At 56.7% G+C, this 18674-nt stretch overlaps 9 protein-coding genes across 9 annotated transcripts; 6 read left to right on the top strand and 3 right to left on the bottom strand.

Annotated features, from left to right (window-relative positions):
* The first annotated feature begins 1202 nt into the window (after nucleotides 1-1202).
* P884DRAFT_264000 (uncharacterized protein) lies at nucleotides 1203-1997 on the top strand. Its single transcript, XM_069441809.1, has one exon. The coding sequence runs from the start codon at nucleotides 1262-1264 to the stop codon at nucleotides 1793-1795; it is 534 nt and encodes a 177-aa protein (XP_069294319.1). The 5' UTR covers nucleotides 1203-1261; the 3' UTR covers nucleotides 1796-1997.
* P884DRAFT_272552 (uncharacterized protein) lies at nucleotides 1820-3001 on the bottom strand (the record flags this gene model as incomplete). The annotated part of the gene is made up of 1 exon (XM_069442533.1): nucleotides 1820-3001. One exon carries the CDS (start codon nucleotides 2999-3001, stop codon nucleotides 1820-1822), a length of 1182 nt encoding a protein of 393 aa, XP_069294318.1.
* Nucleotides 3002-4889: 1888 nt separating this feature from the next.
* On the top strand, nucleotides 4890-7181 carry P884DRAFT_73379 (kinase-like domain-containing protein). The gene has a single exon (XM_069446055.1). It carries the CDS (start codon nucleotides 5092-5094, stop codon nucleotides 6871-6873), a length of 1782 nt encoding a protein of 593 aa, XP_069294317.1. The 5' UTR covers nucleotides 4890-5091; the 3' UTR covers nucleotides 6874-7181.
* On the bottom strand, nucleotides 6960-7803 carry P884DRAFT_230797 (uncharacterized protein; the record flags this gene model as incomplete). The annotated part of the gene is made up of 2 exons (XM_069439806.1): nucleotides 6960-7575; nucleotides 7668-7803. The coding sequence occupies 2 exons, from the start codon at nucleotides 7801-7803 to the stop codon at nucleotides 7046-7048; spliced, it is 666 nt and encodes a 221-aa protein (XP_069294316.1). The 3' UTR covers nucleotides 6960-7045.
* Nucleotides 7804-9172: 1369 nt separating this feature from the next.
* On the top strand, nucleotides 9173-10983 carry P884DRAFT_294570 (uncharacterized protein; the record flags this gene model as incomplete). The annotated part of the gene is made up of 3 exons (XM_069444284.1): nucleotides 9173-10332; nucleotides 10721-10773; nucleotides 10897-10983. The coding sequence occupies exons 1-3, from the start codon at nucleotides 9552-9554 to the stop codon at nucleotides 10981-10983; spliced, it is 921 nt and encodes a 306-aa protein (XP_069294315.1). The 5' UTR covers nucleotides 9173-9551.
* On the bottom strand, nucleotides 10927-11846 carry P884DRAFT_230794 (tubby C-terminal-like domain-containing protein). Its single transcript, XM_069439805.1, has 2 exons — nucleotides 11469-11846; nucleotides 10927-11381 (listed from the first exon to the last, which is right to left on the bottom strand). Exons 1-2 carry the CDS (start codon nucleotides 11749-11751, stop codon nucleotides 11083-11085), a joined length of 582 nt encoding a protein of 193 aa, XP_069294314.1. The 5' UTR covers nucleotides 11752-11846; the 3' UTR covers nucleotides 10927-11082.
* Nucleotides 11847-13315: 1469 nt separating this feature from the next.
* Nucleotides 13316-15178, top strand: P884DRAFT_302723 (uncharacterized protein; the record flags this gene model as incomplete). The annotated part of the gene is made up of 1 exon (XM_069444967.1): nucleotides 13316-15178. One exon carries the CDS (start codon nucleotides 13316-13318, stop codon nucleotides 15176-15178), a length of 1863 nt encoding a protein of 620 aa, XP_069294313.1.
* Nucleotides 15179-16713: 1535 nt separating this feature from the next.
* On the top strand, nucleotides 16714-17260 carry P884DRAFT_159513 (uncharacterized protein; the record flags this gene model as incomplete). Its single annotated transcript, XM_069437263.1, has 2 exons — nucleotides 16714-17008; nucleotides 17076-17260. Coding segments are annotated over 2 exons (480 nt in total), but the record flags the coding sequence as incomplete, so codon positions are not given.
* Nucleotides 17243-17745, top strand: P884DRAFT_263990 (uncharacterized protein). Its single transcript, XM_069441808.1, has one exon. It carries the CDS (start codon nucleotides 17285-17287, stop codon nucleotides 17498-17500), a length of 216 nt encoding a protein of 71 aa, XP_069294311.1. The 5' UTR covers nucleotides 17243-17284; the 3' UTR covers nucleotides 17501-17745.
* Nucleotides 17746-18674: the final 929 nt, after the last annotated feature.

The raw sequence follows: 18674 nt of genomic DNA, 5'->3' as shown, positions 1-18674 counted from the left end.
ACTACTAGGTAGGCCCTGGGAACAGAAAATGGCCCCACCCCCTGCTACCCCGCGCTGGCGCCGAAGTGAGGGGTATTTTCGATGAAGCGGGGACCGGTTCTTCAATGTACGGATTACTGTGTAGTGGAATACGGATTACGGAATACTCGGGTCCAAGCGCGCAATACCAAGCAATAGTCCACCAGCACCGGATATCTCCGGTTCCATCGGCGATGGGCCCGAGGGGCACGGTCCGCGACCCGGCCTGCGGGCTCAACATGAAAGATATTCGAAAAAGAGGTGTGTGGGGGTGGGGGTGGGGGAGGGGATCAAGGAACACACACAAGTGATCCAAACTGACGACTCGAGACGGCATCGTGTTTTTGGCGTGACGGCCTGGAAGCCTCGCTGTGCGGAGTACGGAACAGGCCAACTCGGGACATTGCGCTCTACCACGTCTCTTCACATCACTCCTGTTACTCTAGTGGAAACGGTTTGTTGTCGTCCATACAAACATGAGGTACATACATTACCAACCCCTCCCCCCAAGTTAGTTGGCCACTGCTTGACCTCGGGAGAGAGAAGCGGGTGGATGACCAATCTGTGTGGGAGCCTCCTTACGAGAAGTTAACGGCTCAGGAAGCTAAACCTTCTACCTGCTCTTGATGGAGAATGTTTCCTTTCTTTGCTTGGAAAGCTTGAAACCCCATCATCATCGATTTCATTCCCGCCCCGTTCTTTATCTCTACACTGTATTCTTCTCCGCTCTATATTTTAGGGGCAATAGTTTCCCTTGCGTCGTCATCTGTGATGGGCGGGAGATCTAGGAAGTGTGTACATACATGTATGTCGCTATGGTTGGTTTGCTATGTAGGCCCTGCATTATGCATATGCCGGGTAATTATAACAAATCTCCTCATGTGCCCCCCCCCCCCCCCTTGTGCATCGACGCTTGTGCGGACATGCCACATGAGACGCGATCAAGCCGCCCAGAGAGCATCAGACGACTGTGCTGCAGGCCGCGTCCAATATGGACCAGAAACTCGACCCACCTTATGGTTTAAGATAGGAAAAATAACGCACACGAGATATACTCCTTCGCATCAACTCGTGTCTTTACGGATTAGCCTTACCTCGGTGGATACGGAAGCATTAGGCGCCACAAGTGCTACGTAGGCCATGTGCAGCCTCTCACTGCTTAAGACCTTATTTTAATATACATGCCTAGGTAGTTAGCACAGTCACCAGGCTCACTCGTACTACATCAAATCTGTTGGGGGTCATGTTAAAAGTGGTGTGCAGAGAGCCAATAGTCCGAGACGCGTCCCCCAACGTTTGGAAGGGCCTGGTATGGCTCCAGAGCACGGAGGCGTCTCGCTATCGGAGACTTGACGTTAGAAAGTCGGGTCAGAACCTTAGTCGAGAGGGAAGGCCCGGGAACCTTATCAAGGCTGAGAGGGCCGACTCGCCAAGGCTTCGTGAGGCATCTACTCTCGTGCAGGGCATTGTGCTGGATGTCAGTAGTCGCCGTCATTGGCCGGGAGACTACGAGGCACAGATGGTAAGACTGTCCGGGCCCAGGATGTATCACAACAAACATGGGCTCCCGGGGCTATTGCCCAGTCACTGCGGAGCGGGGCGTGTGGGAATAGCCTCGCCAAACATGGATGGCATTTCCAAGCCCACTGTCACATCAAAAAATCAAGACAACTCCAAGGTGAAAGAGAACATTACCGTCATAACCAAGCAAGAATATGTACAACAACAGGATATATGTACAGAGGGTATCGGAGCGCCCAACCACCAAGCCTCCTGAACGCCATGAACGCCGCCGTATATGCTAGCTGCTCTCGGCCAACTTCCGGCCTCGAAATCTGTAACGTCCCGAGTCGGCCAGCGGCTTCTGTATCCTCGTAGCCGAGTCCACAGGACTCCTTCTCCTCCTCCGCTGTGCTGCCGGACTGCACTCCCTCTCCTTCCGGCTGAGTCTGGAACGCTGCGGGTTGCGAGGATCCCGGTGGGCGGTGAGCACTTCGTCAAGTTCTCGAGGCGACAGGGGATGTGGGCGAGACGGCGAGAGACTGCGATGTCGTCGTTGCTGAGATGGCGACGGCTTCGTGTCGCAAAGGAAAGACGCTGTGTGCGCCTCGGGTCGAGGTGTCGGCGTTTCCGAGTTGGTGACATCGAGAGTTGCGCCAGGGAGTGTGGCTTCTCCCCTGGTTGATTCGGGTTTTGGTTTGGCGTCGACACCACTGTCAACACCACGAGTAGCTGTCGTAGGTACCGTGCCAGAGCTCGGTTGACAATCCGACTCTCGGTCGCGGTTGCAGCACCCATCGGTCCCGGGAACCGAACAGCAGTCGGGTTCAGATTCGGAGAACGAAAGCGCGCGGGCAGGCGCCGACCGCTCAAAATCGAACTCGTCATGTCCCTCGTCGATTGGCGAAGCGGCAGAAGAGTCGGAGCACATGGTCATGGACCTGGGTGACGGGGGAAGGAGCTGCCTGGGATAGCTCGGATACTCGAGCGGCTCATCCATGAAGGGTATCTCCTCATCCTCAGAGGAGCTATGAGAGTCCGTCAGCGAGCCGATACTGCTGCCCGCCTCCGACTGGGAGGAAGAATCCGCCGACTTGTACCATGGGTGGTCTGATGGGAGGTATGATGCGTAGTATCGGACGAGCGAATCGAGAGACTTCGTCCGGAAGAGCTGAACGGCATGTTGCCACTGCTCGGTACCGATGAGTGAAGGGTTGGCGATGATCTCGAAGGCAGCTGACTCGAGCGTCTCGTTCAGCTCGCGAAGACGCTGTTCCTTCCGGGCATTAAGCAGGCGATGGAATTCATCGGTACTGTTGGCCTGCTGGGAGATTTCGTAGACGTCGTGATGGAATGCTTCGGGGTCGAGAATTGGCGAGGCAAAAGTGTTATAGCGGTCGTGCAGGGTACCGAAGAGGTCGTCCTTCTTCAAGCCAAACTTCCAGAAGGGCCAGGTCCAACAATGATCGCCTGGGTCCTCCATTCTACGGATGCCGGGTACTTTGGATAGGGAGGTGAAGTCGAGTGATGGATTATAGGAGTGCGAAAGAGGAGGCCAGAATCGAAAACCGGAGATGAGAGACGCTTGCTGAGATCGGAACACGCGGGTATGGTGGTTGCGCTGGAAGCCATCTAAACAAGAGGTATGGCGGCGAACATTCTGAACTGCGTGCTGTGATTGATTTGGGGTGTTTCTTTTGCCGCCGAATGCAATGTCGACGAGATGGTGCAAGCAAGGGATGAATGGGTGATGGAGACGAAATGAGCTGGGTTCGTCAGAGAAAGGGTCGCTTCGGACGGTGGGCCGGGGCTGGGGGGCGGCCAGAGTGTTTGGAAATTTTGGCGAGGAGAAGGTGTTGGCTACCCGATCCGGAGTGTCAAAGCTGTGTGGCACGCCAACTTCCGAGGGGCCACATATCTGGGCCAATGACGATCGCAGGACTTCGGCCGGATAAGCACACCGCCGCCAGAATGCAAGCACAGAGGGCGCTAGTGGGGGTTTAGCCAATCGCAAAGCAGGAGGATCATGCAAGCGCTGTGGGCCGCCCCAATCAGCGCCAACGGCAGCCTGCGGCGGTGCCGCCATTATGTCGTAATTCTGGTCAGCTGCAGGCCGTGAAGCAGTGAGGCCCAAAAGTCAGAAACAGAAGCTGTTGGGCGATTGGATGCCAGTCGTTAGGTGAGGTGAGCCTTCCACGTCTGCCTCCCTCTCCTCTACCGTTTCGCCAGCTACACAGGCGAGGCAAGAAGTCTCGGAAGATGCCGGCTCTAACTTCAGATGCCCAGTTCCTTTCGCGTCTCAACACGTCTCAACGCATCTTACAAGTACATAGACGTTGAAGAGCATCTCATATATCTTTGAAAACGTGATGGCGAGGAGTTTTGGAATTTGTGCCTCGAAGCATGGCATGAAGACCGGGACGTCCGAGCCAGAGGATCGACCAAAGCCGGAATGGAAAGTGCTTTGCCTTCTGACCTCGGGTGGCCCGGCCGGCCAGCCCTAGATTCTGGCCTCTTGGATGTGGTAGGCCGCATGATGACGCCGCCTCGATTCGACAGGCACTGGCAGGGCACAATGGTGTGAGACTCGCATCTACGGATAACGTTACTTGTATGTGGGTTGATGCAAGCTGGCCTGAGAGGGGCGATGAAAGCATTGAGGGCAATTGCGCAGGATCACGTGAATCGCGGCTGGCACCCGGTCTCTCGGGATTACGGGCGGTACCAGACGGCAGCGGCCCAACAAGGGGTGGCGGGGCTACTTCGCCAACTGTCAGCTATCCACCTCTCCCCAAGCCAATCCTGACAAACGAATTTGTGCTGTCCCAGTTCCTGAACCAAGGAGGGGCGGGGCGCTCCCCTCACAGGGCGGCCCTGGGCAGACTTGCTAAGACAGCATGGTTCATGGCGACGGGAGCTCCCGGTATCTTTTATCTCGAACCAAACCGTCCCACAAAAATAACTACACGCCTGGACGGCGCAAGTGACGGCTTGTCGAGATGGGCATGTCATGTGCGCGGCTCACCAGCTCGAAGTCGAGCGCAGGGCGCACACAAGCATCACGCTAACAGGCCATTTCCAAATGCGACAGCGGCCCGGTGTCAGGCACCCGTCGCCGATTCTCTTCTCGGAGCTTCGATGGCACTCCAATCACCGCCCACCGAGTGAGGCTGATGCTCCATCAGCAGGGCTGCCTTCGCTCCCCGCGCTCTCTAACCGCAGCCCATCTGACTTGCGCTTCAATGGTCATTTTTCTTCACCACGGTGTTCTTCAACGCCGAACCCTGGGCATGCGCAATTTCGCTCTCGTTCTGGTATCTTCTGTTTAATCTGTCGCATGCCCGCCGACTCTGTTTTACCGTCCGGTTTATTCTGCCCTTCTCGCAGTTTTGTCGTGTCGCAGCCTTCCCCGGCATTCCTTGCTGCCTCCCTGCATTTTGTCTCACAGTTCGCCGCGTCTGCGCCCTGTTCCTGAATCTGCGCCCGCCGATCCACTGTGAGCTGCCCGTCATACAGATAATACCTTTTTTTTTTTTGTTTCGATCTCCGTTCGCTCTTCCCGGGAGCGTCGTTATGGGCGACATCAGGGAGTCCTCGGGGCTCTCCGAGGACAGAACGGAGCCTTTCTCGCAGACCGAGATCCAGGCTCGCCTGCATCGCTCCCGGATGGAGCAATTGGGCACTATCAACAGCGCAGTCCCGCTGGACAAGCTAGTGGTGCCCCTAGATGACGATATCCGGATTCTCATGAGGCCGCTCGCCCGAGACCGCACCGTCCGCGAGAATCGCAATGTCGTGCCCCTCTCATTACCCGCCGAGACGGAAGAAGACGAGACGACCCAGCAGGTCCTGGCCGTCCGTCAGACCGACAGGGACGTCAATTTTACCGTCAGCATCCCCGACTACCGAAACCCGGACCGGAGGCTGGCCTGCATTCTCTTCTACGACCCAAGCAGCGACAACCAGATCCTTGTCAACCGCTCCAACGTACCCTTTACTCTCTCCCGGATATCCCAGGAGCCCGAGGAGACCCGTGGGGTGCGGTACGAGGTCAATCCAGAATATGAGAAGTCTTTATCGCCAGGCACCTGGCGTATCACTATGGACGGAACTGATCTGTTGGATTTCCGTCTCCTCGAGAGGAGGCCGGTGCGGTTGCGGGCCGTCTCGACCGCCTCCTGCGACTCGTCATCTTCGGGGTCAGGGTCGGGTAGTGATGTGGTGAACTCCTCCGGCAAGAGGTCCTTCGTGCCCGGCGAGGACGACCCCACTAGCCCGGAGAAGAAGCGGCGACCGACAAACGCCGCAGGCGATAAGAAGGAGGACAGCGTCATCATGTTCGTGCCGGCTGGCGCAAAGGGAAAAGAACTCGTGGGCGCCACCGGCCATCCGCTGCTAGATATGCAGTCCAACGAGACGATAGAGGTTTCACGCGGAGCGGGACTCGTCGGTTATACCCTTACCAAGAAAGACCCTATCGCATCAACCTCCTTGTCCAGTGTATTTACGGCTGAGTACTCCGGGGCTCCCGGTCGCTATGTCGTGGCCAAAGTCCTAAAGACGACGCTGCCCGCAAACGCCAACGCCAACGAGGGCGCTCTTGCCAAGACGGTTATCCGACAGGCCCAGACGTGGTTGCGAGAGCTGGAGAACCAAGAGAAGGTCAAACACAAGAACATTGTCCAAATATACGGCGGCGACGCTCGGTTCCTATCCCTGTACATGGAGCCCGTCGAGGGGCGGGATCTCTCCGCCCGGGGTGTCTGGCGGACCCAGGGAACGGACCTGTTCGCGGGCGACCGGTCCGACGCCCTGCGCATACTCAAGGACACGTCAAGCGGCCTGCACTATCTCCACTCCCTGCGCCTAGAACATAACGACATCAAGCCCGGGAACATCCTGTACAGCCGGGAACGCGGCGCCGTCGTCTGCGACATGGGCTTGTCGTCGGAAAAGGGTGCGAGCACGGGTGGCGGAACTCCGTGGTATGTGCCGCCGGAGTACATCGGTCTGCGTCAGCGTGGCCCCCCGAGCGATGTGTGGGCGCTGGGGGTCGTGATGCTGTACGTGATGCGCAAGATCTCCTGGCCGGACATCCGGGGTGACCGCCGACATCCCCGTCACCTCTACTGGACCATCGCCCATGTGCACGAGAAACGGCCGAACCTGCAGGTTACGGCTGTTTCGCAGATGCGAAGGTGGCTGAGCGAGGTGAACGCGGTGCGCAGCAGCCTTGACCTGAACGATAAGCTGGAGCGGCTGGTGCATGGCATGCTTGCCCCCAACCCGAGGGAACGGTTGACCATGAAGGAGATTGTCAACCAATTATTTGTTGATCAAGGACCGGACAGGTAAAGACGGCAATACGCCAGGCATATTTGCAGTAACATTCTACATGACGCCCATGCCATCAGCAATATCTACAAATCATTGGCCTCACGCCATGCAGATTGCACCTTCCATCCGTCCCAAATTCAACCCCCCTTACCCCTTACCAAGAATCTTCCCGTAGCCCGAGGGGCACAGCTCACATGCTCAAGCCCGCAACAAACACCATCGCGAGCCCAACAACGGACGACAGCGCCGCCGTATTCAACCCCATCGCGGACCCGGCACTCCCCTTGTCGCCCGCGCTTGTGTTGTTCCCGGCCGCATCCTCATCTGCCTCCACCGCCACGGGTGCGAACGTGACGCCCTCGCTGTTCTTGCACTCGTCCCCGCTCAGGACCTTGGCGTCCTCCCGGAACACGATATCCGCGCAATTGTACAGCGCGTTCCCGTCCTCGCCCACCGTCACGACCTGCAGGCTGGCCGGCGACCCGTCGCGCACGGGCAGGTCGGCGGGCAGCTCCAGGCGGGGCACGCACAGCGTGCCGTTGCCCGTCTCGTTCCAGAAGGGCCGGGTCAGGGTGTAGTTGAAGTTGGACACGTCCGAACCCAGGCCCAGGTTGACGAAGATGTAGGTCCAGGGATGGTGCAGGTCCAGCTTGAGGGAGCCGCCGGTCAGGGGCCACGGGGTAACCGGGCGGCCTGTGAGATTGGAGGGGACACCAGCGCCTGTTTGTTTTACTTTATTAGGATATTGCTCTCTGGCCGTCTCGCCAGTCGCGGTGGGTGGAAGCAGGTGGAAATGTCAAGGGCGGGCTTACATGGGTTGGTCCATTGGGACCAAGTTTCGTTTGCGTGGCTGCTGAGTGTGTCGCCTCTCATCGGCGGGTATTCGATGCCGAAATGGGCGTGGGCCAGGCACGCTATCGCGAGGGTGAGGAATGTCTGGATCGCCATGTTGGTGGTGTGCCGTCCGGACAATGGGATGGATGGGCGGAGCTCGACGGGAGAGGGCTCGGGGTGTTTAAGTCGAGCAGCCTCAAGTGAAGAAGTGATGTACACTATTAGTCGAGCCAAGAGTCTAATTACACGCGAGAGGAGAACTTGGAAAACAAGGGAGGAGAGTCAGTCGCACGATGCGGCGCAAGCTCCTGCCTTATTACTGCGCTGGAAGCTTGTCGCTGCTTCCTTTGCTTGGCTTGGTGCCTTGCAGCTAAGCGACTGCCTTACGGAGTACCTACGCAGTTGTAAAGGCGCCTCTGATGGCTCCAGCAATGACATAACCAATCAACTGGGGACGGTAGAGCTTCCGCCCGCGCCAAGTTCGCCAATTGAGCAAATTTTACCCCGTTTCCGCTCGCTTGGCTTCGCACAAGCTCTTCGAACCCAACGTCGTTGGCAAGCTTAGGTCCCAGTCTTGTGGGTTGAGCGCGCTCGGTCTGGCGTTGCTTGACCCCACCAGCGCCGGCGCGCCGGGAGCATGGCAGCATAGCAGCCCCGCCCGGCCCAATCACGAGCTGTTGCTGCAGTCCAGCTCGCTAAAAACGCTGGCCGGAGGTTTGTGGCGCGGGGAGGGGGAGGCGGGAAACTTGCTCAAACCGACGCGCGGATTGCTTGACCCCAGCTGTTCGACACCAGAAAGCTGAGCATAATTTTTTTGGGCTCGGCGCTTTTCCAGTCTTCGGAGTCGTTCAAGGAAATTCAAGCTATCATGGCCTCGGCTGTCATCCGTAGCCCGTCCCTGAGCGCAATCACTCAAACAGATACCCCATGGACAGATAGCCCCAGATATAATCCGTACTGAATAGGTAATGTATGTATGCAACAGTACAGTACACTCACACGGCAAAGTCCATGGCATCCTGCCCTTTTAGAAACTCGAGACCTGGGATCGGTCTGTAAACGGAGGACTTTAAATCGGATGATCGGCCTTGGGCGGAGCCCGTGATCATGGAGTTACAAGAGACTAGCGAAGTGAGTTTCAGACCTCAATTTTGTTTATTATTACCATATTCCGTATGGTGCTGCGTGAAGGACAAAGGTTTAATGGAGGAATGAAACAGCTTTGGGTACCGCAGGGTCGTTGCCCGGGGACGAGCAATGCTTGGCAGGACCCTTTTCGGCATTGCTTGAGGTAGATCGATTGAGCCTTGCTTTCTTCGCACGATAAGGTCCGCCAAAAACCAAGGCGTCCCCGCGCCCGAGCCAAGGACGACTTGGTCCCGGGTTTCAGAACAGAGTAATGGATGCAGGACCGAACACACCGTCAAAAGATGCGAGACTTCGAATTCGCGCTGTGGTTCGCCGGTTCTTCATTACAACAAAAAAAAAAAAAAACAACAACACGGGGCACGTATGCACCGCGTCTAGCACCGAGATGGACTGTTTTCGCGAATATGCGTGTCTCAGTCGAATTTCTATACTCCGTGATATCCTGATTCTGGAGCGCGCAGAGTTGACAACAACCCAACTCTCAAACCTGCGGGAAAAAGTATATAATGTGTCCTCGCTCTCCCACGGATTCCAGGCTTCTGAAGACAACCAGGCTTCGCTCGTTCATTCACTTGCCCACTCTGAGTCGTTCCTTTTCCAGCCTACCTACTGCGGGGATCCTCTCTCAACTGCTAACCCTAAATATATATATATATATATATAAGCCTTCATTTATTTATTCCCTAGACACCTTCTGTTGACACATTCCCAAAATGGCATCCCTTTTCTCCTGGCGCCGGGCCATCGTGGCCGCTCTCTTCGTCAGCGGGCAGGCTGCCCCCCTTCTCCAGGCAAGCCAGCACGTCCGCAAGTCGGACCAGACTCCGACCGTGGATTCTGAGGCTCTGCTTCAGACTCTTCTGCAGGGACTCGTGGCCGGCATAGGGGCGGGGGCGGGAACTCTCCCTGCTGCCGCAGTCCCTGACATCAAGTCCACCCAAGGCGTGCTCGCACCGCCCGTTCTCCCCTCTCGCGGCCACGACAATGATGGCACTAGCGGCATTAGCAAGAGGGCCGACGGTGCCGACTCCGACGGAAGCAACCCCCCCGAGGGGTTGTTCGAAAAGATCAACAAGGAAGGCATCACCGTAAAAGGTGTCGTGGACGGCACGGTCGACTTCGTCAAGCCCCTCATCACCAGCCAACAGAGCACCGACGGAAACGACAACGACAACGTGGACCTGGCGGATATCGTCGGTCTTCTCACCGGCAACGAAAAGTCCGGAGACAAAGTCATGAAGGGTTTCGCGGGGCTTGAGAGCGTCCTTGATGACTTCGTCGGCGAGAAAGAAGGCGACAACGAAAGTGGCAACAACGAAGAAGGCGACGACGAAGGCGGCAACGACGAAGGCGGCGACGACGAAATCGGCATGAGCAGCAGCAGCAAGAGCAAGGTCAAACGCAAGCTTGTTGCGCGAGCCGAAGAAGAAGAGGACCCGACCTTGGTGGAGCTCCTCGGCAAGCTTCTTGGTCTTCCCAACAGCGAGAAGGAAAGTGTCGCCAACTGACGACGAACGCCCATGATGGCCAGAATGATCATGGATACGGGGAACGAACATGTTGATGCCGAGAGGTCGGTGCTTCTTCGGTCGGCCGGGCTGAGGTCGCGTGCCGGGCTGCTGATGCCATTGCCGGCCCTGACTTGATCGTGTGCTTGGGGCATGTTCAAGATAACCATTGAGGATACCAAGCGGAGTGGTGGCATTTACGTTCTGTGGTTGTCTATGTATTAATTCATTTACACTTACATTACTGCGCCAGTGTTTAGCGGAGGAACATGAAGATGGCTCATCAACTGAAGCAGCTAAGATGTGAAATGGGCAATCTCATACCTTGTGGTGACTTATTGATCGGAATAATGCTATGCCTCAGTAGATACTAGATACCTTTTGGGTGCTTCCGAAGACCGTCTTGCCAGCTCATATCGCTCCCATGGTGTGTAAAGATAGGTTTGGTGAGGATCCCTCAATCTATAGCAGAGCTTACAACAACAACAACAACAACAACAACAACAATTACTCTGGGTCCGAATTCACATGACAACCTTGAGTTCGGCAGTCTCTGCAAGGTGGGCCTCTCAGGAAGTACCGCGTAGTTGTGCACGAGTTCGATGAGGAGCTCTTCTCCAAGTCTAAAATCTTCTAGCAAATTGGCTAAACAAACTCCAAAACGACGATCAAATCAAATGTCAAACTTCTTCACACCCCCAACCCCCCTAAGCGCCTCGATCAAATGTTTAATTACTCACCGCCGCTGCTGCTGCTCTTTCTTTGTATCCCAGCAGATACACATGGCCACAATCAGAGCCGCGTCGACCCCGGGCTGTACCGTCACATGGTACGTGTCCTGGCCCAGGGCCGTTCTCAGTAGCGTCTTCCCGCTGCCGATCATCTTGCGCTTGACGTGGGCGACCGGTCTTTTCGAGGGTTCTTGAACGATATCGGCCGACATGCCACCCACCAGGCTGCTCTTCATTGTGAACTTCACGGGCTGGCCTTCCGCGGTAGTGAATTTCGCGTGGGCCGTACGGCTGATGCTCATGGCTGGACCGACCGCCTGTTAATAGCCTGCCGAAACCCCAAAGACAGAATGTGATTAATTAATTAGCGGGGCGATTTCCTGCAACTCACCGCCAAACTTCACCCTCATGATCTCCCCCTTGTCTTGTCCCCGAATGGAGAAGGTGGGACGCATGCGGAAAGGTTTTTGGATAATGTCAAACAGCAGGTTGTTATTCCCATCATAGACTTTCATGCGGCCCCTCATTGACAGTTTCTTGGCCTTGGAACGCATGAATGTCTTGTTGGTTGCGGTGTCCTTGATGGTGAAGTTGTTGAGCATTTCTTCCACCTGCAGGACTAGTTGCCGATTCGTAATTGTTGTGGATGCTGCTTGGGACTGATAGGAAGCCATTTCGCATGCGTGAGAGATGGATGTTCTGAATGGAAGAGATCTGACTCGTTTGGGTAGGCGCCTGTGGCTGTGATTACAAGTCTTGATCAAATTCGTACTGATCGCAAGCGCGAAGTGATGTTGAGGCGGGATATTAACAGTGGCTCATTTAAAAACAACAGGAGCAATAATTATCTGATGGCCGGCAAAACATGGACAATGCGGCTGCCAACATGCTGGTCAAGAGTCTTTGGCCGCATCCCTTCTCACTCATGCCGTCTCGGAGTCATCACACAAACCTGGCACAGCACCGCAAGAGGCCCTTAAGCGAGGTCCGATTGCCTCGAGACCACCTGGCTTGAGACCCCCAAATTAGCGGCGTGGTGTTCTGACCGCATCCCAACAGTGCGGCGCACCTCCGTCATGGACCAATCATCTGCTATCTGATAACCAGCGACCGTTACTGTGGCCCTCCCCCCTTCCTTTTTTCTTCTTCTTTTTTCTTTGGCTGTTTCTCTTTCAGTCCTAATGACTTCAGACAACAAATGGGCCATTTGACCCTAGGCGGCCAGTTGAGTGACCGGCCGCCTTTCTTGTTTGAAATACCATCACACCATGCCCAACTTTGGCTTTCTCGGCCAGACATTGTGGCCATGAGAAATCCTTTGGTGTAATTAGTGTACCTGACCCCATTGTTTGAAGGCATGGAACTGGGAGTTCCTACAACTCTCTAATTATATCTGACGGAAATGTTATGATCCGATGATCTTTCCAAATCTGCCGAACCAGATTAATGAGATACGTAGAACCACGCGGCTACTCTACATTCTCCAACTGCTTGTGACGCCACGAGATGATGTCGTGACAGGACCAGGCCAAGGAAAGGTTGATGAAGCTTCAGCAAGACTCCACTATTGGAATGCAGATATTTAGCAGGATATGGCATGCGCATCATCACGAGACACGGGGAGTGTGATATTGTGATTTGGTAACACTCCAAAACCTTCATGTCCGGTTGCTGGGACCCGTGATGGCTGGCGGGTGTTGCGGGACCCCTAAGCCGAAGTCGATCCTACTCTTCTCCAAGGTTGCACTCAGTTGGTCTTTACTCTCTAGCCGCGCCAATCATACCAAGCAACTCCCGCTGTATTCCTCGAACATGTTGACGGGCTGAATCTTTTCCGCAAATCGTTATTAGGCCGTGCTCTGGCGGCTCCTCACTCGCAGCGGAGTTTTTGTCCGCTTTGGCGGTTCTTCGGTCGATAGTGCTGGCAGCCCGAGGCTGTGATCTTCTGGACGGTTGTGAGCCTGCCTCCTAGCACAAAGATCGGCACCCGGATGGACTGGTCTTTGCCGGGCCGAGCCACTTCTACCCCAGATCTTGGCCCGCTCCCGTCACAAGTCCGGATCCGCATTCCCCCGCATGAAGTGCAACCAGGGCTCTCTATAAATAGGGGATTTGAGCAGCCTTCGACCAGAAGTCTAGTGGGCCCCGAGGAAGCCAAGACCCTGGTTGGAGAGAGCACCAGGCAGCTGCGCTTCTTCGAAATACAACATCCAAGGCGCGAGGAACACGACGATCATGATGTCCTCCCAAGCTCTCGGCCTGCTGCTCGGCCTCCTTGCGGCGGCCCAGCCTACCGTGGGACAATCTTCATGGCCACAGCCTTTCGACATGAGCGCCGTCTCCCTGATCGACAGCCGCTGGACGGACAACCAGAACCGCACCGTCACGTACCTGAAATGGGTCGACGTCGACCGCCTGCTCTACAATTTCCGGGCCAACCATGGTCTGTCGACCCAGGGGGCTCGCCAGAACGGGGGCTGGGACGCGCCCGACTTCCCGTTCCGAACCCATGTCCAGGGCCACTTTCTCACTGCGTGGTCACACTGCTACGCCTCCCTGCGGGACGACGCCTGCCGTGACCGGGCCACTTATTTCGTGGCCGAGCTTGCCAAGTGCCAGGCCAACAACGATGCCGTCGGCTTTGGCGCCGGCTACCTGTCTGGGTTTCCGGAGTCCGAGTTCGACGCTCTTGAAGCAAGAACCCTCAGCAACGGCAACGTCCCGTACTACGCCATCCACAAGACCATGGCTGGCCTGCTGGATGTGTGGCGCCACGTAGGCGACACCACGGCCCGCGACGTGCTGCTGGCGCTGGCCGGGTGGGTGGACTCGCGCACGGGCCGGCTGAGCTACGAGCAGATGCAGGCCGTGCTGGGCACCGAGTTTGGCGGCATGAACGACGTCCTGACCGAGCTCTCCCTCCAGACCGGGGACCCGCGGTGGCTCGAGGTCGCGCAGCGGTTCGACCACGCCGCCGTCTTCGAAGCCCTGGCGTCCCGGCAGGACCGGCTTGACGGCCTCCACGCCAACACGCAGGTGCCCAAGTGGATCGGCGCCGTGCTCGAGTACAAGGCGACGGGGACGGCCCGGTACCGCGACATCGCAGCCAACGCGTGGAACTTCACGGTCGGCGCCCACAGCTACGCCATCGGCGGCAACAGCCAGGCGGAGCACTTCCACGAGCCCGACGCCATCGCCAAGTACCTGCTCGAGGACACAGCCGAGGCGTGCAACACGTACAATATGCTCCGGCTCACGCGCGAGCTGTGGACGCTCGACCCGGCCAGCACGGCCTACTTTGACTTTTACGAGCGCGCGCTGCTGAACCACCTCCTCGGGCAGCAGAACCCGGCGGACCCGCACGGGCACGTCACCTACTTCACGCCGCTCAACCCGGGTGGCCGCCGCGGGGTTGGCCCGGCCTGGGGCGGCGGCACCTGGAGCACCGACTACGACTCGTTCTGGTGCTGCCAGGGCACCGCGCTCGAGACCAACACCAAGCTGATGGACTCCATCTACTGGCACGACGACGGGGCGGCGAACCTGTGGGTGAACCTCTTCACCCCCTCGGTGCTGCGGTGGACGGAGCGCGGCGTCACCCTCACGCAGGAGACCGCCTTCCCCGCGGGGAGCGACACCATCACGCTGACGGTCGGGGGCGAGCCGACGGGCGGCTGGGACATGCACGTCCGGATTCCCTCGTGGACGACGTCGGGCGCCGAGGTCCTGGTCAACGGGGAGAAGGCGGGCGTCGCGGCGGCGGTGCCGGGGACGTACGCGTCCATCAGGGGGCGCGATTGGAAGGCGGGCGACGTGGTGACGGTGAGGCTGCCCATGACGCTGCGGACGATGCCGGCCAACGACGACCCCGGCGTCGCGGCGCTGGCGTACGGGCCAGTGGTGTTATCGGGCGACTACGGCAGCGCGTCGCTGGCGTCGCTGCCCACGCTCGAGCTGGACTCGGTGAGGCGGGCCAAGGGAAGCGGGCTGGTGTTTACCGCGACCGCCGACGGGCAGTCGGTGAAGCTGGGGCCGTTTTACGACGCGCATGATAGCAACTATAACGTGTACTGGGTAACGAAGGGACGCCTGCCGGAGTGAGGGATCAGGATCAGCTATCAAAAAGATGGGCGCTGGAAAGCCAGATGCCGTGAGTACCTTTCGGCTACTAGTGCATAATTAGAGCACTTTGGCGTTCATCTTGCGTTCTTATTCTCTCTTCGATTTTTGACTTCTAGTGTAAGGCCAGAGTTGCTTGGTATTTTTTTTTTTTTTAACCTGCATAATTACGCAGTAATTAGTCACCCGACAGCCCGCACATCAAGCAAGGCGACTGATTTGCTATGATGATCAACGTGTCAACCCACCTGCCGGCTGATAATTCGCACGTCCGAAAATAATAGCCAGTTAAGAGAAGCTTCCATCGCTGTGTTGAGCTGCATCGACGGCTTTTCGAGCTGGGAGCTGAGCCTGGAAGTTGTCAGGTTTGGATGAGGTAATTAATGCAAAAGAGACTTGTATCACCACCAAACCACTGCAAGTTGACAAAAGGAGAATGTGGAAGAGGAAAGTTGCAGTCTGTCTCATGGCGACAACTTTCGTGGCCCGGATGTCTCCGGTAGCACCCTGACAGGCCTTGAAAATAATGGCGACGAGCCTGCGCCCCTGCCATGGGAGCCATGCGTGCTGGGAAATTTCCAGGAAAAGCGAAAGATCGGCTGCCAAGTGGTTTGTTCCAGCCTGGCCCCAGCTCCGCCGCTCCTTCCCTGACACACGAGGTGAATGGCTGACCTACCAAGGCAAGTAGTATGGTTTTGCTTCGCACCTACCTACTTAACAAACTCGGTGCAGTGGCCGACTCAGACAAATTCCCGATGCAAGCAACGAAAATTGAGACACGCAAAAGCAATCAGACCCTGGTGCGTAGTTATACTACACAGTACTAGATCTTCGAGGGCAAACGCCGATTCATTCCCGATGGCTAATAAAGTTGTTATGTAGGCCGGGCATGGAGCCCTCAGAATGGCGATGTGCAGTCACTGCCCCGCATCTGCGTTTTCTATCGACCACGCTCGTGTTGTGCACGGCGGGCGCAGTCAGCAGCTCATCTGCTTGACTGCCGTCGCCAAGTCGTCCGGCGCGCTTGGCGAACTTGGCAGCGGCCCCGGGAAACGGTCCCGACGTCTTGGTTCATTGTTCGAAACCCCCCTGAGCGCAAAGGAAAGCTGAATTCTGTCAGGCTTGGTCGTCCCTGGGCTGACGTTCTCGGCCGACCAAACGACTTCCGAACTCTCAGTGCTCCAAAGTCGCTCCCGATAACGCAACGGAAAACCTTATCGCGCGTGAGACACACGGCAACGAAGGGACACAGCGGCCTGCATTCGCAAGGGTGGCAGCCATCTGAACTTTCTGGAATTCTGCATCGGGGTCTGGGTTTTGTGGTGTTGAATCTAACATATAATTACACTCGAGCGACCGCGTTTGTCGAACCAGGCTTTCGAAGGTCTGGTTCACATCACCTTCGGTCATCGCGCTGGCCGACCACAAATGCGACAACAACCTCAGTGGCCCTTCCGCCATCGCCAACACCCTTAACACCACTCACTGCACGCAATAAAGCAAACGCAATACGCGGTATGGCCAGACCGGCAAACGCTGCCGTGAGGGAAACCAGACGCCAGTCAACGCCGCTGGAGCTGGAAAGGCTGGATGTGTCCAAGGCACTTACCGCGGCGGAGCACTCGCGACGCCAATTTATCCTCAACTTCGCCGCCAGCCGAAACACGCAGCTCCTCATTCCTGGCAAGAAGTCCGATGCTGTCAAGGTAGCCGAAGAGTGGGTTGCAGTCTGGCTGAGGCAAAACGGATACCAAGCGGTGAAGAACGATTTTTTCAGGTATACAGTCGACGCCCGCTTGTGGGCGACTCATGGTAGGCCGCATATCCCAATGTTGCCCACTCTTCCATCATCTAAAACGAAACTTACCTCTTTTTGCAGTGGGAGACGACATCGATTTCCCATTTGCATTCATGCGAGGAAGATTCGAGACATCCGTGAGCGACATCTCAGAAGCCGACGACAAGCACCCGGACAGTAAGACCTCTCTGGTTGCCAAGGAGATCGAGATTGGCGAAGGAGACATTAATCCGACGACCTCCGCGCAGCCCACGACCCCTGCTGGGCTTCGTTCTCCGAGGAAACAGCAGATGCAGCAGAAACAGCAGTCAGCCCCGTCCACGCCGCTAACCCGCAGGCAGAGATCGACTACGTATCCCAAGCCCCACGAAATCTCCCTCAGAGACCGAAGCATGTCCCTGACAGGCTTCGATGCCATGAAGTCCCCCAAGGCTGGCCAGGAAAAGGTCCCGTTCCTTGCGCGCTTGGGTCGCTCCTGGTCGCGACGCCTCTCATCCGCTTCCTGAGACCCGCGACCAAGCCGGATCCGGCAGTCATTCTTTCATTTTCGGTCCTCTATCCGGGGGTACCGACGTTCAGCAGCTGCCAACCACGTCGACACCAAGGGGGCCACAAGGCACTCCTCCGTACGCTTCCGCATGTCGCTCTTTACTAGAAGAGAAAGGCTGAGACGGAGCACATGGCACTGCATCATTGCGGGGAAGTGCGACCACGGGCGCGTGGAATCCGTCCGAGTCAGGGAAGACCAACGACCAGCTGCGGCTGGGCCAAGGACTTGGCCGACATTCTGCGTGACGAGCATCAGTTTGGATTCTCTTGCACTGCCACACCCAGTCGGTTGTTGGCCGCCCACCGGGGCGGGTCCTTGGCCAGTGGCCGGGTGGCGGGAAGGACCGTGAGGGTCGAGTTGGCTGGCTTGGCCGGACTTGGCTCCCTTGGTATTGGATGCTCCGGGTCTTGGCTGGCAATCGACCTCCCGAGGTGTTGGGTTCCCAGTTTTTTTAGCGCTGGCTCTTCTTAGTGGTATTACCATCCTGGCCTGATTTCACAGGGCGTCTAGCTCTTTCCACGGCCGTTGTCCTGCTGTCGAGGGCTGAGCTGCTGAGGGCGCTGCAGGCGATCAGGAGGAAGGACATATCCGAAGGACGCTCTCTCGCTTGTTCCTCTCTCTTTTTGTGTCGTGCTTTTGCCCACTGATCGGACATGATTAGTAATTCAAGAATCGCGGTCCTGCGAGCACTCAATCAATCGTGATTGACTTATCTTGATTCGGACTCGGAAGTATGACTCAGAGGTTGTTGTATTGAAACCTCGCAAAGAGTATGGGAGTGAGGGACTTGGTGTTGTTGCTGGCGCCGGGGATAGCGGATTTATCAACCAACGCAGGGCCGGATACAGAGACACTACCTACCTTACCTCATTTCTTCCGCCGTCGCCGCCGGCCCCTCCGGCCCGCTTTTCCGGCCAGCGCTCCACTTGGTTCGACGGCAGGAACGATAACTACGGAGTATATTATACTAGGATCGGTATTTATAGGTATTAACTATACCCCCCAGGCTTGGCATTTTAAATAAATTTAAAACTAAATCCAAGTTAATTATAGTTTATCTTGTATAATTTTCATTTTTAAGGGAACTAGTCTATAAAATTGAGGTTGTGGGTAAGTTTTATACTAGTTAA

This window comes from Thermothelomyces heterothallicus (genome assembly GCF_042370625.1).
Source record: "Thermothelomyces heterothallicus CBS 202.75 unplaced genomic scaffold P884_scaffold_29, whole genome shotgun sequence".
In the NCBI taxonomy this organism is placed as follows: domain Eukaryota; kingdom Fungi; phylum Ascomycota; class Sordariomycetes; order Sordariales; family Chaetomiaceae; genus Thermothelomyces; species Thermothelomyces heterothallicus.
This window is presented reverse-complemented; position numbering and strand designations above follow the sequence as displayed.

Bases quoted from the DNA above. Each gene is read 5' to 3' on its own strand.
- P884DRAFT_264000 (XM_069441809.1), top strand. From the start codon at position 1,262: ATGTTAAAAGTGGTGTGCAGAGAGCCAATAGTCCGAGACGCGTCCCCC.
- P884DRAFT_73379 (XM_069446055.1), top strand. From the start codon at position 5,092: ATGGGCGACATCAGGGAGTCCTCGGGGCTCTCCGAGGACAGAACGGAG.
- P884DRAFT_230794 (XM_069439805.1), bottom strand. From the start codon at position 11,751: ATGGCTTCCTATCAGTCCCAAGCAGCATCCACAACAATTACGAATCGG. The intron at 11,382-11,468 runs GTGAGTTGCAGG...CGGTCGGTCCAG, and splicing joins CATGAGGGTGAAGTTTGGCG to CCATGAGCATCAGCCGTACG.
- P884DRAFT_263990 (XM_069441808.1), top strand. From the start codon at position 17,285: ATGCAGCAGAAACAGCAGTCAGCCCCGTCCACGCCGCTAACCCGCAGG.